Genomic DNA, 15,403 nt, shown 5'->3' on the forward strand with positions numbered 1-15,403 from the left:
CTGCTGGTGGTCACCCGGCAGAGGGAGTCTCTGCCGTCTCCGAAGTCCTGGTAGTATTCCTAAGTAGGACTTCAGCTTCCGACAGCTGGGAAAGCCTCGACATAGGGCAGGAAAGCAGCGTTTTCAGTTGGTAACATTTCCATATTCGGTTTCATTGTTGGGGTCAAGGCTGTTACCATTTCCTCTACTGTGGGTATGGATATGGAAGGCAGAAAACAAAAGGTAACACAATTGCAAACATGACCGCTGAAAAACAAGTATTTGTCCTTTGGTTCTTAGATTTATTCCAAAACAGGAGTTAGCTCTCTCTTCAAAGTTTTAACAGGCAGACCAAACCTCTGCGATGACGACGCAATGGTTTGTCCCTTCAGAAAGTCTACGCGAGTACCGCCCGTGTCGCAGTCAGAGCGATGGTGAGGGTAATGCTCAGGCGATTCGCAGCCCTGTTACTCAACAGAAGTGCAGATTTTATCCATCCCCTGTACTGAGACAAACGGACGTAGAGCCCGGGAAATTTTGGTCGGCCACAGCCAACTCCGAAACTGGTGATCCCTATCAGGTAGTACTTGTCAGTGCCAGGGTGATGGCATGCTAGTGGTCCACCGCTATCTCCCTATAAATGAATGATACAAAAAACTAGTAACATGTATTCCCTTCCAGGAAACAACGTAGAATTAAGTCAGTAACGCATCTGCTTTTTTGTTTAACGTTTTTTCATCGGCTGAGTTAACTGGACAGTAACAATGACAGTAATAGCTGTGTACACAGGCAAATGAAGGTAAAGTTGGGTGACACTACCTTAACTAGAATTCCATGCCTGCATCAGTTTCAGTGCCTTCAGCTACAGCTCTGTTGCTGTTTTTCTTTCCGCACCTTTTCATCCCAAGGCCTCTCTCCCCAGGCTTTCTCACTCCTCAGTTAACACAAGAAGATACTGTCCATGCAACGTGTCAGTACCAAGAAACGGTAATGAATACACAACCTGAGCCTTTGCCAGATCCCCTACTGAAAGGAAAACTGCTGAGGAAAGCAGGAAGTATATCAGACAACGTACTTACAAATACGTTATGGCTTTTAATTACAACTGTCTCCATATCACAACCGGTGCCCCAGCTTTGCCTGCGAGGGCTTTGGACCCGGACTGTTCCTTCAGAGAAAGAGACGCTGATTGCTCAGCGTTTAATCAAAATCTTGCCCTGACACTGAACTGCGTCGCTTTGCAACGCTGCTGCTCTTTCCGAGGCACAAACCCGGGCAAGATGCTCGTGTGCTACACACACTATGTACATACAGCGGTACGTGTGTGTATCCATACATGTGTGCTTCACACACTACCTACGTACAGTGATACATGTGTGTATCCATACATGTGTTCTTCACACACTACCTACGTACAGTGATACATGTGTGTATCTATACACGTGTGCTTCACACACTACACACGTACAGTGGTACATCTGTGTATCCATACATGTGTGCTTCACACACTACATACATACAGTGGCACATGTGTGTATCCATACATGTGTGCTTCACACACTACGTACGTACAGTGGTACATGTGTGTATCCATATGTGGGTGCTTCATACACCCTACATACGTACAGTGGTACATGTGTGTAACCATACGTGGGTGCTTCACACACCCTACATACGTACAGTGGTACGCGTGTGTGTATCCATAGGTATGTTTGTGTAACGTAGTATCATTTATTGACCTCTTTGTGGCAAGTGCTGTATAAATATGTTTGTGGTCTTTTCTCCTTTCACTTACTCCGTCGTCTTCTGAGTATCACTGAACTCGGTGTGGTTTTGAGAGGTGTTTTTTCTTCAGAATCACCACCTCACCTCTCTCTCTACTTACGGTGCTTCTTTTGCAGTTTGACCTGTATTCTTTTTAGTATTTGTGCCATCTTAATTCATTACGCTACAACTGCTGGTCGTCGTGATGCCCCCGAGACTCTGGCACGGTGTTCGTTCTTACCTGACAGGTATCGATGCCTCCTGATCGGGAGCCAGCACAAATCATGTTGTGGTTAACCAGACCTCCGTATGCATCAGAGCTGTTGCAGACGCTAGAAGGAATGATTTCCACTCGTGCCTCTTTTAACACAGCCGAAGTTTTACCTTTAATGGAAGACAGCATATAGAAAGGTAAAATATTCACGCTGCTGTGTGTAGCAATTCCTACTGTACTCTTTTTTCCCTGTTTGGCTAGCTTAAGCATGTTTCTATACGTGTTTAGACATGTACGTAATACAGAGCTTGAGCCTACTTCTAACAGATTTAAACTTAAATGGGTTAAGGATTTGCAGACTTGGATTTGATGTCGTTTTTGCAATTCTTATTCTGAAGAAACATCAATGACAACAATACTGCTCACTAGCCTTACTCGAAGCGTCAGAGGTGGCTTAGCGAAGAAGCGCATGTGATCCCCAGCTGTCCTTGAAATTTCCACACAAGAAAGATGCGCACCGCCAGCTGACATCACACCAACTTTGTGCTCATTGTGATCACAGGGAGAATTTGAGAGAGTGCAGCCGTTTGTAAAATAGATGGGGACCCCTCAGTTCACAATGCATGGTATCACAACTGTGGTTTTTCAATAAAAAAGCTATTTCTAGCAGACAACATTGAGTAACTGTGCCATGAATCTGAAAGTCAGGCTAGTTTATTTTTGTTTTTTTCATGTTGTACTTGGGAGAAAGACTAGAAAATGTATGCCTTTGGTTACATCTGTGTAGATCTAATCTGCTTTCAGTGGAAAAGACACTGAAAGCAGATATTCAATCGCAGAAAGATTTAATGATGTTCTGTGATGAGACTATAACCTGAACAAATTCAGTTCACTCTCAGTGAGCTTGAGGGACTGGAACCCAATGTTGGTTATGTAGTTTGATCGACAACGCAAGCAAATTCTTACCTTTTTCAGCTGTACGCCCCCAACCACTAATAAAGCATTCTGTTGCATTGTCGAGGTGCGGGTGAAGGTGTGCAGGAGGTAGGCAGATGGGCTGAATGTAGTCACTGTAGCGTACTGCGGAATTAAGTTCAAATAACGCAATATCATTCTCAAATGTTTCTCTCTGGAATTCCGGGTGCACAGCGATGCTTCTGATAGTTCTTTTTGCTGCGTGTTCGCCATGTTTCCGAAGGTTATGCACACCCAGAACAGCTCTCCAGGAATATGGGTCCCTAAGAGAGAATTCATGTGTTTCTTACAATTGTGTTGAAGTAAATACATTTCTTGATGGCATTGTTTTACCCGATTGTTTTACTGTTGGCTTATGCACCTTTAGGAATATACAGTGAAAATTCTGTAGTAAATATTTCCTGGAACAAATTTGGCTAACTACCATTTTGTCTGCCTAATGCTGGTTATGGCTGTTAAGGCAAATTCCGATGAGTGATTTAAGCCGATACTCAGATTTTGCTTCCCACCTCATCTCAGCAGAGGCCACCCGGGAGATATTCTTTTGAAAAAGATAAAGACATGGATTTATTTTGCAGAAAGGAAGTAGTCTTATACCCACAATGCTTATAAAGGCTGTGCATTTACCTAGATTTGGGAAACACATTAACTAGAAGTTACAAATAATGAATATCAACTTACTATTAAATTTAGAAATAGGGCCGGAGTCATTCAGACCTAATTTCTATTTGAGTATGTTGAAAAAAGATCTTCACTGATATTAAGCAAGAATTGAATTTGACCTGTTATGAGCAAAGGGCAGGCTGTAAAATTCAGATTAACCTCCAAAATTCTCCAGAATGTAAGATAAAAATTAAATTGATTATTTGTGATATAATGCCTCTCTAAATTAATGTTTGTAAAAGTGCATTTAAAGAAACAAGGAGCTGATCTATCAAAGTCCTGATAAATTATAAAATTCCAAAGTTCGGAGATTTTTACAGTGCAGTTTCCCTCAGGTCATGGTTATGTCAGCACAGTCAATATGAACTTCCATGAACTAGCGTGCAGATTTTGCAACTATGGTAAAGACTAGAGAAAAGGTAACAGTGCTCAGAGAGCTGAAATGCAGCAGAATTGCTGTAAGTACAACTAAAAGGCCTGTTGTAAGGAGTGTTTTTACCATATTGTCCCAAAAAGTAGTTAAGTGCCAAATTGTTGGTTCTGTTTAACAGGGAAAAATGGAAAGTGTTAGAACTAATGAATTGTTTAATGAATCATAATGTTTCTAATCTTAATATTGCAACATTTTCTTTTTGCAGTGAGCTTTACTAGTTTAGAAAAATCTATTAATCAGAAAAATCAGAGCTCTGTGAAAAAAATAGCCCCCAACCTAACAAAAATATTACCAAGATGAAAAACAAACGACCCTTATTAAAAATAGCGAAGGTTGTTTGGGCCAAGCCAGAAGTACGCATCCAAGACTTCCTGATGTTGACTTCTAAAGAAGTAACTTTGCATCCTGGGCTGGCGGCCATCACCACACACAGCCATTTCAGCAAAGGTGACAAAGGGGACAGTCCTTGGTCCTTAGCGCCACGACCCGCCGCTCCGGGCCGTGCCAGTCAACCGGAGCTGCGTGGTTTGGGTCTGCACACTGGTTCTGCCCACCGAGAGCTCGGTCCCTGTACGTCCCATTGATCTGCCTTTTGTTCAGATGCCGCAGGTGACGCTTTGCTGATCTACCACGCTCTCTCACCCTTAATAAAAAGAGGTATTAGCGTGAATACATACTTCCTTCCCGTAACGCAGTGGCCCGCCGTGAGTACTGACTTCTCATTAACTAAGACTCCCCCACAAACGTGTGCGAATTGTACGCCGGCGTGGCGAATCTGGAGGCTGACCGCCCACGGCCACGCTCCGCTTTGAGCGTCGCGGCCACCTACAACCCGGGATCCTGAGGCGCTGTCTAAGAGCGGCCGTCGTCCGCACTCTGCAAAACAGAATGGTTATATCGTTCAAACTGGAAAATAGAGCTTTTGGTGCACTGGCAGCATTTGGGAGGTTTGGGTTTGGGTTGGGTTGTGTGAAATGTGTTCATCTGATTCGTGTCGATATGGAACAATGCTAGGGCCGCATGATGAAATGTGACTTTCTGTCCTACATACCCTTGTTAACCATAAGCCTAAGAGACACAGAGTGGTTAATGTATATAGTTCCCATAAGCCTAAGAAACACAGAGTGGTTAATGTATATAGTTCTTGTATCTTGCAAGGGTTGCCTGACAAATATTCCAAAACTGGTTTTGTTGCTAACCGCATAGTATTAAGCAAAAGAAGTCTAATGTGAGGGATACCCCCAAAAGCGTTTTTATGCGAGTGTGATTTGGATTTCGATCCGAGTGACTATAGTCACGGGGTGGATAATGTGGAGTTTGGATAATGAGGTGGGATTCCTGTGCACAAAGAGCTGTTAAGACTGCCCTTGCTATCTCTTGTGCGACCCGGGGGAGTGGAGACTCACCCGGCTAACACAGGGTGCAGATAAGGAGGGGGCCCTGTGGAGGCAGGATAGCCCTGCTTATGGTCAGCAAAGACAGTAAAATAACAGGAATGTGAGAGGTCCTTTGTTCTTCGAAAAGGCTTCGTGTCCGATAACTGACCTTTGCTTCATTACCTGTGAAATGCATATTACAACTCACAGCCCTGCATATGCTAATGAAGATTATAGAGGTCATGCTAAACATATATGACTATAGCACTCGTCTCTCCACCCAAATCATGCTACACGTCACATATGGGGGGGGATGACACCTAATTCATTTACAAAGACCAACCTTTCCTATGAATATGTAGCAGCAAGAGAAATATAAACCGAAAACAAGAACTGTACGGTGTGCGTCTTGGTGGAGCAGAGACTCCCGGCGCACCCAGCGCTGTTTGCTTGCCTTTATTCGTTTAATAAATTGTAAACTTTGATTGCAATCCTATTTGGGGTTGAGTCATTTATCACAGGTTGGGGTTTTTTTAAGCTACGGTGTTGCTTCCTGGGGGTTTTTTGATGTTTGCTGCTGGGGCCCGGCTTCTGGAGACCCCAGGGCTGTTTTCTTCGGTTGTGTGGAATGTGTGGATTTCATCTGGTTACATACGTCTTTTTTGTGTATGGATTTATTGTGTACGTTAAGGGTAAGCGGGTTCCCGCCGCTGCTGCTTCATGAATTCACCAGATTTAGGTGTAGGTGAAGCCTCCCCGCGCGGCTGTGGGGACACCACAGCCCGTCCCCCTTCCCCTCCTCCCCGCCTGCCCTCTCAGGCCCTTCAACTGCCCGCCCCGGCCCTTCCCACACCCGCTGCTCCGGTACAGCCACCGTACCCTCGGTGGGAGCCGGCGGGGCCGCCGGCCCGGGCAGGGCACCCGCCAGGAGCGGCAGCAGCAGCAGCAGCAGGGCGGCAGCGGCCCGGCCCCGCCGCATCCTCCGTCGAGGGCGACAAAATGGCGGCGGGGCCGGGCCGGCGCGCGCGGGCGCCGCGAAGGGCCGCTGAGGCGGTGGCGGCGCCGCCTGACGGAGCCGCGGCGCCTCTCAGAGAAACTTCCCGAGCGCGTAACGTTAAACACGAGTCTTTTAATGCGCCCGGCGGCGAACAGCGTTAGAACCCGTTACCGCGCAGGGTGATGGGGCAGAATCGATCGTTAGGAAACCGTCAGAACCGATCAGACCGAGAGGCTCTGGGTAAGCGTTCGGGGGGGGACAGGGTGTGCGCCTGCCCGCACCCCCTGCTCGTAAACGAGCATTTGCAGCTGAGCGAAAGCTGGGGTTAAGGGTTTGCATCCGACTGCGCCTTCCGCGAGGCCGGGACCTGACGGAGCACGGGGAGCGGGTTGAGCCCTCTGCCTCGCCGAGCCCGGGCCCGCCGGCCGCTTCCCGGCGTGGGGAACACCTGAAGGAATCCCTCCCCAGAGTTAACCAGACGTAGGCAGGAGGTCTCCGCAGTTAATCCGTCTTTTTTTCTGCGTGCCGGGCTGTTGTGCGTTCTCCCGCAGCCTCCTGGGCTGCGCTGGGGTCCGGCGAGGCACGGTCCGCAGCACGAGGGCCTCAGAGATGTTAGAAAACCGACCCTCTCTCCTCATTCGATGCTTGAATCAGAAACTTAATTAAAGTCCTTCACCGCGCTACCTGGAGTCGGATGTCTGGATTAGCCTATGCCGCGTTTATGCGTTGGTTTATGCGTTGGCGTTGATTATGCCAAGGAATTTCTGTGGGGGCAGGGGAGAAGGCCCGGTGCGGCGGTGCGAGTTACTTCACGGCGTACCCGATGATGTGAGGCTGAATGGGCGTCCAGGGCAGCGCTACGCTGATGTGTTGCAAGTTCAGCTGCGAGAAGTTGGCCTCTTCGAGATTCTTCCATATCTCTCTCGTTAGGCAGCATCCAGCAAAGACGAGTTTCCAAGTGGGATAGCAGATCTGCTGCCAAAAATACTTCCAGCTGGAACGATCAGCGGCCACGTGCTCTAAGAAATAGAAGGCGCCTCCCTGGGGAAAACAAAGTCGTCTCACAGAGCCACGGCAGGCGCTGGGGTTACGGCAAACGTCTCCCTCCATCCCACCTCCTCTCAGATAGAGACCGGTGCGCGTGCCGCTTGGTTTGCTCGCTCATCGGTACTCTGCCACCCCTTCCCTGCCCACTTTCTGCTTTCGTGGCGTCACTTGGAATTAATGTCAGCGGGAAACTTGCAGATTCAAAATGCCTATTCTAAAAGCACAAAGGATGTACTTATTTGATCCCTCTTTTATTATAGCAATAGTTTGTTGTCTTTTTGTTTCAATTACGGTTGCTAGCATGTCATTTTTTTCTAAGGAAACTAAGAGAAATGTATAAATCCTATTCAAACTCATCAGTTTTTGACAACCCAGAGGATTGTCTTGAAAATGCCATTTTAAAAGCTGAAAGTCTATTGCAAAAATACCTTAACAAAACAGCTTTTTTTACTCTTTAGCTTGATTACTATACTACAGGGAATGAAAGCATTTAATTAGACTGGTTTAGTCATACAGGTAGATCAGCCCCACTTCTAAGAGGCTAGAGCAGCTTATTTAAAATGCAGACTTTCAGTCTTGATCAGAGGGCTTCTCACCGAAAGAAAATCCGGTGTGCGTGGGGAGGGACTCCACCACAGGAACCAGTTCTGCTTTAAACGACGTACTGTAATTACTTACAAAATTAGTGGCAGTTCTCGTTACCAGACTATGTTATTTTTAGGGTTTGACTTTTAAGAATAGGACAGACTGACCAGTATGTTGCTACTGCTTTGTGCCATTTAGCAGCGCAGAGTGGTTGCAGGGAAATAAACTGGGTCTGGTTTGTAAGCTCAAGAACAACATTTTTTGTCTTTTTTTTTCTTTTCTTTTGGTGCAGTGCCTCTGGAATAGATGATAAAGGTAATAATAGAACTTCCTATTCAGATACTCACTGGTCTGAGCACTCGCAGGACCTCCTTCAGGGTGCCGTTCACGCTCTGCACGGAGCAGAGGACCAAGGTGCAGATGACGGCGTCCACGGAACCGCTGGGCACCTGGTGCAGGTCTTCTCCTGCAGCTACTAGGAAACTCTCGTACTGGATGTGCTGGTTCTTGTTCATGCTTCTCAAAAGGCCTTGCTGGAAGTGGGGGTTTATGTCGCTGCACGTGACTTTGCAGCCTGGTGGGTAGAACTGGAAGTTAGCACCACAGCCGGTCCCGATCTCCAGCAGCTTCAGCTCTCCTGAGGGGCTTGTGAAGTCAGGTAGATTACGAAATAGCTCCTGCTTCTGCTTCTTTGTTTTTTTCTCGTGAATGGCAGAAAGCTTCTCTAAGAAGAACGGGAAAAATATCTTCCTACAGAAGGGCTCCCATATGCCCAGGAACGATAGCAGGTAGATGGGCATGGCAAGCAGCGCGAGGCAGGCACGGAGGAAGAGAATGCTGGCCTCTGTCATTTCCAGCGTGCGGCAGAGGATCCGTACCGAGCAAAACTCGTTCTTCGGTGTATTAGAGCCCTTGAAATTCAGACCGAGCTGCGTTCATGTACTTGCCGTGTTCCTCTTGAAGTATATTCAGCTCCTTGGATGGATCTGGTAGACTTTTCTCTAAAGCTGATTTTAAGTCCGGTCACAGGCGAGGAAGAGGAGGACTGCATACCAAACAGTTACCGTAGCGTCCCAGCTCTGGCAGGAAAGGAGTTGCCAGTCTGTTACGTAACTGGGATAAACTGGGCAGTGCAACTTTGTATGTAACTGCTGGCAAAATATCCTAAGATGCCCTAATTTGGTATTCAGCTGTTTCAGGTTACAGGTCATATCTCTTAAAGCAACCGTATGTTGCCTTTAGTGAGCTGAAGGGAATTAATCTGAACTCTGGCTTTGCTGTAGGCGTTTCATTAGGAGTTTGATTAATGTTTCAGTTAAAACTCATTTGTTTAAGAGTTAATTTACAACCCCATTGTTAAGTAGCTGGATGAGCTAGTCAGCTACTTGCTTCGCGCTCTCTCTACAACAGCCGTTTCCAGTCTTTCCACTTTGTGGACACCTAAATATTTTGGTTTGCGCATATGGGCTCCTTTGCAGCGAATGAGCTTGCTTTTCTTAGTTATCTTTCAGACCTTTGATGGGAATCATGGAACAGAGATAAAACAATTTATTAATTCAGGAGTCACTGCATACAGTATATCACAGAATCACAGAATGATAGGGGTTGGAAGGGACCTCTGGAAATCATATGGCTTGGGTTTATTAACTTTATAAGCTTGAGTCAACAATGAATGGTCCGTTCTATGCTAAATGCATTCTGTAAACCTTTTTCAGCTTTGCAGTGGCCAGCGCTTTTTCAGAGGACTTGGCAGCAGTGTAGATTAGCCAGTGGCATTTAATTGCTCTGCTCCAGGTGAGCCTGGTACCGGGCAAGGAGAGGCCTTCAGGTCCCTAATAAAGGCAGTTCTATAGTGAATTGCATTGGAGAATTTGGTTTTTCTGTTGGGTGATAGGTAATCCCGTTGTCCGATGAGTTACCTCCTCCCTCTAGTGGTAATAAAGCAAACATAAAATCCAGCACGCGGCGGCATCGTTACTAGACTGCTTTATTAACGAACTCTGTTGTCATACCTTCATACCTCCACTGTGTGGCAACTACATTAGAGAAACAAATTTGAACAGTGGGAATGACTTTCTGTGTAGACTAGTTGGATGTGTATGGAGCACAAAAGAGACACTAATGCATTATTTTCCTACAATCTGTACCAGGTTTTAATTCCTTGCTGCTATACTGTGGGAAATCATAGAAAAGGTTAAACAGTGGCCAAGAGAGCAGCACCTTCTCTTGGTGTCCTTGGGGAGTTTAGCTGGGAAACATTTCTAATGAAACTCCTGGCTTTTAAAAGAGAGCTCTTTAAGGTGTGGTCTAGATTGGAGGGAGAGTAGAAAACGAAGAGTTTAAGCACAGGTAAAACATGTTGGTAGAGCACGACAAAAAGGCTCTGAGGACGTGGCTGATCTAGTAACAGCATTTTACAGTGGAGATGAGATTTCTGCCATCTGATTTAACAAATACCCATTTTCTCCCAGTGTACAGAGAAGTTCCATTTTTTGCTTTGTAGGTGGCTGTTCCAAGTTAAATCTGCGCCTATAGCATTAGCACCTCATGGCCGGTGAGAACTGTGCCTAGGGAACTGGTGGTGTAATGAGCACTTCCCTGAATAAACCCAAGTCCTGTCAGGGAGGACTGTACTGGCACGAGCGAACGAACGCCTGCTCGTAAATATGTTTCATAATGGGAAGACTGAAATGAAAATGCTCGTAGTGATGCTGTATCTATTATGCATGTGTCCTGTATTGGAAATGTTAGAGGTTGGGCATTATTCTCTGCCCTTAGGAAAATGTTAGCCCTCTGTACTTGCTTGAGTGTATCTTCTGTTCCCTTTCCTCCGTCTCCCCCTTCTCAGCTCTCTAAGGTGCTGACTCCTCCTTTATTTTGTATTGGCCTGAAACATGTTGTCTAGACTTCTTTCCCGTTTGCTGGGTCCCTGGGCAGCAGCTCTATTTCAGAGCTGTATCCAGAAAAACCTATCTAACAAATCAAAGAATGTGATTCCCAGTTTGAATGAGCTATGGATGCTCAGGAAGTTTTCCACACTCTTATTCTGGGTAGCCAGCTGCTGTATATGGGCTGACCGTAAGGGTGAAAAACCTTCTATAAAGCATGAACAGAGGACTGAAGGGAGGTCCTGTGTCCCGCCGTGCTCATGGTCATTTATTTTACTGCATACCCAATGATATGAGGACTAGTAGGCATCCAGTAAGGTGTGACATGAATGCGCCTCAAATTCAGTTCTGAGAAATTAGTTTTCTCCAGCTCCTTCTGTGTCTCTCTGCTCAAGGAACATCCATCTCCAAAATACTTCCAGGCTGGGTCACAGACCTTTTGCCAAAAGTAGGTCCAGCTGGAATGATCTGCAGCCACATGCTCCAAGAAGTAGAAGGCTCCACCCTGGAAAACAGTGCCATGAAAAAAAAAATAAATACTCAAAAGGACTTAGGGCTGTTCACCTCTGTATGCAGAATTTTCTCTTTTGCATATTGGTCAACACGCTGCCTTTTATCACCTCTCTGAAGACCAGCTTCCTTTCCTGGATGTTATGCGTGCTAGAGTCCTGTTTGTTTTGAGCTGTGAAGCCTCTAAAAGTGCCTCCTATTTGGTTTTCGTGGAAGGTGGTGGTTATTACTGGATGACGACACATTTACTGATAGGTGCAGCTTAGGATTGTGCAAGAGGCAGTACAGTCTGATGGCAGGAACTGCTGCCACCGGGTTTTTGTCTCTGCCTTGGATGATCTTGGACAAACCACTTTACCTTCCTTGCGTTTCAGTTTTTCTTGTCTGAGAAACATGAATAAAGAATTTGCTTACCCTACATACCAGCAAGGAAAAGAGTTTATTTCTTAGTGTTTATAAAACATGAGATAGCTTTAGCAAGCAGAAATCTAGCGTCCCAGGCTACAGTCAGTATACGTAGTGCGTAAGTTTTGTCATCATCCGTCTTGTGAACCCTATCAACGTTTAATTGTGTCTTTGACCACATCTGTTCAATGTCTTTCTGTGTTTATAAATAACAGATAAAAAGCAAATCTAGTATTGTGAGCAAACCTTTCCTGCAAAACTTGTTCAGTGGAGCCAAAGAGAGAAGTCAAGGGGTCGGAGCTGATGTTGCCTTTCCTCTTCTTAATGGAGCATGTTGGGTATGATCTTATTCCCTCTTCCCTGGTTTTGCGTTATAAGAGTGTACAAGATAGCCTTGAGGAATTAATTAGGTTTTCAGCTACACGCAGGGCTGAAGTCTCATTTACACATGGAGGCTCTGACCAGTTACACAGATTTAGCTCACTGGTGTGGATAGGATTTGTGTTAAGTTTAATTTAAACTCTTCCCCAGTTACTCTAACTGGAGAAAAAAAGTATTGGAAGAGTGGTATGTGAATGTGACATTTTACAAGTGTCACCTTAGATTATAACGAAAATACCTGCTTTAGGTGGACAAGTTTTAAAGATAAGAGACAGAATGGCTAGAGAATACACATGGCAACTATGAACTGAAATTGTTGTTAATCATTTACCGGTGTTACAATGTACATCCCTTCCTGCTTCCCTCCCCATATTCCACCATCGTACTGCAGTAATCCTGTGTGTCCAGTACTGCTCTGCTGCTCCTCCTCCTCCTAGCACCTCCTGGGTTGGTTTTGGGGTTGTTGATTTTTTTTTTTTCTTCTTTTCTTTCCAAAACAGCTTTGGAGTTTTTGCAGGTTGCCCAGCTGCAAGTGCAGGAGCCAGGCTGCTGGGATTGAGCAGCCGTGTCTCTCATTTGCCCTGGGCAATCGGCACCACTGTGCAGGTACTCCAGACCTGCGTGCCCGGCGTGCTGAGGAGGGAGAGGAGAAGCAGGCTGAGCTGGTTCTTTCATCTGCAGGTGAAGCAGCGCAAAAGAAAATTACTCGTGAGTGGCTAAGTGGGTATGATAATTGATTGTAAACTCTTTCCTGGCCTGGTGCAGGTGAATGCATTTATCCTAAATGTAGGTCAGTACACACATCTTGGCTTATCATGACACAAATTGGCATCCCTGATCTCCCTCACGCTGCCCCAGCTTACCGGCCTGAGCACCCGCAAAACCTCCGTCAGGACTTTCTCCATGTTGGTCACGGAGCACAGCACTAAGGTGCACACCACCACATCCATGCTGCTGTCTGGTATTTGATGCAGATCCTCGCCAGAAGCAACCACCGAACGTTCAAGCTTAAGGTGCCGGTTCTCTGAGAGGCTCTTGAGGAGGAACTTCCTGAAATTGGGGTTAGGGTCGGTGCACACCAGCCGGCAGCCTGGCGGGTAGAACTGGAAATTGGTGCCGGTGCCCGTGCCGATTTCCAGCAACGTGAGCTGGCCCGAAGGACCTGCAGATTTTCTTAAGTTGCCGAACAGCTCTTGTTTCTGCTTGTAGACCTTATGGTTGTAGATGGGCGCCATCTTGGCCATGAGATATGGGAAGACTTTCTTATAGAAGGAGTCCCATAAGCCCAGGCAGGCCAGTATGTGGATGGGCAAGACGAGGAGCTGAACGCATCGCCGGAGGAAGGAGAGGAGCGCCATCCCTGCAGGCGGCTGCTGCCAGGGCCACCTCTGAACTGGACGTGTATGTCTGTCCATCCGTCCTGTCTGGCTGGCCGGGCACCAAGCGTCCTCTCAAAGTGGCAGCGCTGCGGGTGCTGCGGTTGTGCAGAGCCGCCGGGAAAACCGGCACGGGGAGGCGAGAGTGGCCCGGCCTCACATGGTGAGTGGGCAAGGCTGGACTTCCTTATGAAGGTGTAAGTTGCTTTGAGTTTATTGCCTGTGGGTAAGTGTTTAACTGGCTTGAATCTGAAAGCTCAGCTCCTGCCTCCTTTGAGCCTGTTATCTGGGAGAAACAACCGTTCCAAACTCCAGAGTATTTTGCTTATCATTTTTTTGCCTGCTGTATCGTCATCACACCTCTGACCGTCCCCTGAGCCGCTGCAGTACGGTGTGCAGTGCACACTCACCGTACCTCTCGCCTCCCCCAGCAACTTGCAGGTTTAGGTACTAGCTCGTCTTCTAGGCAATACAGCGCTTGCTGAAGAACACCGTACGCTTGTGTAACTGAAGGATTGCACCTGTAATATAGAAGTCTAAAAGACTAAAGCAATCTCTCTGGCTATCCGCATTAACAACCTGTTTAAATTACGTAGTCATTCCAGCTGCTAAACTTTGTTTAGCTTCAGTCGGCATGCATGGTGTCTGTTATAGCAATGATACGCGGTCATCTGGTTATTGTTACAGAAGCAGAGACACCCTGGGTGCTTTGCGGAGGCGTGTGTATGACATTTCCCTGTCCGCAAAGCCTAGGAACTGATGAGGCGATTCCGAGGTCACTACACCGAAGGTGAAGGGAGAAGTGAGGGCTGTAATGATGAAATAAGGAAAAGGCAGTATCCTTATCAAGCTTTTTTTTTTTTGTACTGAGCAGCTGTGTGCTCCTTAAAGAGACAGCACAGCGCAGGTAGTTACTGTCCAGATCGACAGTTATGGAACTATCTCAGTTCTGTTGCCTAAGTTCTGGGTAGTTTTGTTCCCTTTTAACTCAAGGAGGGGGTTTATAGTTTTTATTAGCTTTACTGTTCTGATAACAGGCAAGCAAAACCACTAGCTGGAGTTGTAATATTTCTCTGCTTTACAAGGCAGCATTATTTTGGAAAGACTTTCAGACCCCGAGTATGCGCGTTTTCTGAGGATTCCCTTTCGACCTGGATGGGGATAATCAACTAGATGGCTCTGACAGCTGATCGGAAGGCTGGATGGGGCAGTCTGCAGAAGTATAATTCGCGATAGGGATTATGCTGAACTTCATGCCTCGTATCTGGGATGGAATCTCTCCGAGGCTGTGCCAGGATCGCTTAGGTCAATTAGGAATTTTTTTTTTTGTTTTGTTACCACTGTTCAACCTCTGAGTGCATTGACCTATTTATTTCTTTAAGCGCCTTGCTTAAAGATATCTTACACAAACTGTACTAACACCCTTGGGGCCCCGGAGTGTCCTTGAAGTATTTCTGGTGCGTGGCCCGCCCCGAAGGGACCCGTGTGCCCACCGCTCCCGGCAGCTCTGGGGGTGCCCTAATTGGAAGCCAGGGTGTGCTCCCGCATTTCCACCCGGGGATCCGCTTGCCTCGCCGCCTGCCTGGTCCCTTTGCTTTGCCTGGCTGCAGCACTGGGTGCTTCAAGCTGCTGGCACCATTAGCTCTGTAGAAAAAGTATTTTTTCCTAAGTTATGTGACTTAACTTTCACGTTTGGACACTTAAACACTCTGTATTTGGGAGATGCTATCCTGTTTCTCAGCAGTTTGTAATCACTGGATTTTTTTCCTGTTTTTATTTCCGTGTTTTTATTTCCACTTATTTCACATCT

General features: G+C 46.5%; 3 protein-coding genes across 3 annotated transcripts; all 3 read right to left on the reverse strand.

The window, feature by feature from the left end:
* Window positions 1–376: 376 nt before the first annotated feature.
* TMPRSS12 (transmembrane serine protease 12) lies at window positions 377–6,383 on the reverse strand. Its single transcript, XM_059832750.1, has 5 exons — window positions 6,284–6,383; window positions 4,706–4,904; window positions 2,924–3,195; window positions 1,985–2,127; window positions 377–613 (listed from the first exon to the last, which is right to left on the reverse strand). Exons 1-5 carry the CDS (start codon window positions 6,381–6,383, stop codon window positions 377–379), a joined length of 951 nt encoding a protein of 316 aa, XP_059688733.1.
* Window positions 6,384–7,011: 628 nt separating this feature from the next.
* LOC104250576 (N6-adenosine-methyltransferase TMT1A) lies at window positions 7,012–8,961 on the reverse strand. Its single transcript, XM_009812368.2, has 2 exons — window positions 8,381–8,961; window positions 7,012–7,442 (listed from the first exon to the last, which is right to left on the reverse strand). Exons 1-2 carry the CDS (start codon window positions 8,882–8,884, stop codon window positions 7,206–7,208), a joined length of 741 nt encoding a protein of 246 aa, XP_009810670.1. The 5' UTR covers window positions 8,885–8,961; the 3' UTR covers window positions 7,012–7,205.
* Window positions 8,962–10,677: 1,716 nt separating this feature from the next.
* LOC104250453 (N6-adenosine-methyltransferase TMT1A) lies at window positions 10,678–13,850 on the reverse strand. Its single transcript, XM_009812369.2, has 2 exons — window positions 13,081–13,850; window positions 10,678–11,426 (listed from the first exon to the last, which is right to left on the reverse strand). The coding sequence occupies exons 1-2, from the start codon at window positions 13,630–13,632 to the stop codon at window positions 11,190–11,192; spliced, it is 789 nt and encodes a 262-aa protein (XP_009810671.2). The 5' UTR covers window positions 13,633–13,850; the 3' UTR covers window positions 10,678–11,189.
* Window positions 13,851–15,403: the final 1,553 nt, after the last annotated feature.

Source organism: Gavia stellata, chromosome 36 (assembly GCF_030936135.1).
Source record: "Gavia stellata isolate bGavSte3 chromosome 36, bGavSte3.hap2, whole genome shotgun sequence".
NCBI classification, from domain to species: domain Eukaryota; kingdom Metazoa; phylum Chordata; class Aves; order Gaviiformes; family Gaviidae; genus Gavia; species Gavia stellata.

Excerpts from the sequence above, each read along its gene's own strand:
- TMPRSS12 (XM_059832750.1), bottom strand. The coding sequence starts at position 6,383 with ATGCGGCGGGGCCGGGCCGCTGCCGCCCTGCTGCTGCTGCTGCTGCCG. Across the intron at positions 4,905-6,283 it reads CCCGCCGGCTCCCACCGAGG|AGTGCGGACGACGGCCGCTC; the intron begins GTACGGTGGCTG and ends TCTGTTTTGCAG. Across the intron at positions 3,196-4,705 it reads CACTGCGTTACGGGAAGGAA|GGACCCATATTCCTGGAGAG; the intron begins GTATGTATTCAC and ends ATTCTCTCTTAG.
- LOC104250576 (XM_009812368.2), bottom strand. The coding sequence starts at position 8,884 with ATGACAGAGGCCAGCATTCTCTTCCTCCGTGCCTGCCTCGCGCTGCTT. Across the intron at positions 7,443-8,380 it reads TCCTGCGAGTGCTCAGACCA|GGAGGCGCCTTCTATTTCTT; the intron begins GTGAGTATCTGA and ends TGTTTTCCCCAG.
- LOC104250453 (XM_009812369.2), bottom strand. The coding sequence starts at position 13,632 with ATGGACAGACATACACGTCCAGTTCAGAGGTGGCCCTGGCAGCAGCCG. Across the intron at positions 11,427-13,080 it reads TTTTGCGGGTGCTCAGGCCG|GGTGGAGCCTTCTACTTCTT; the intron begins GTAAGCTGGGGC and ends ACTGTTTTCCAG.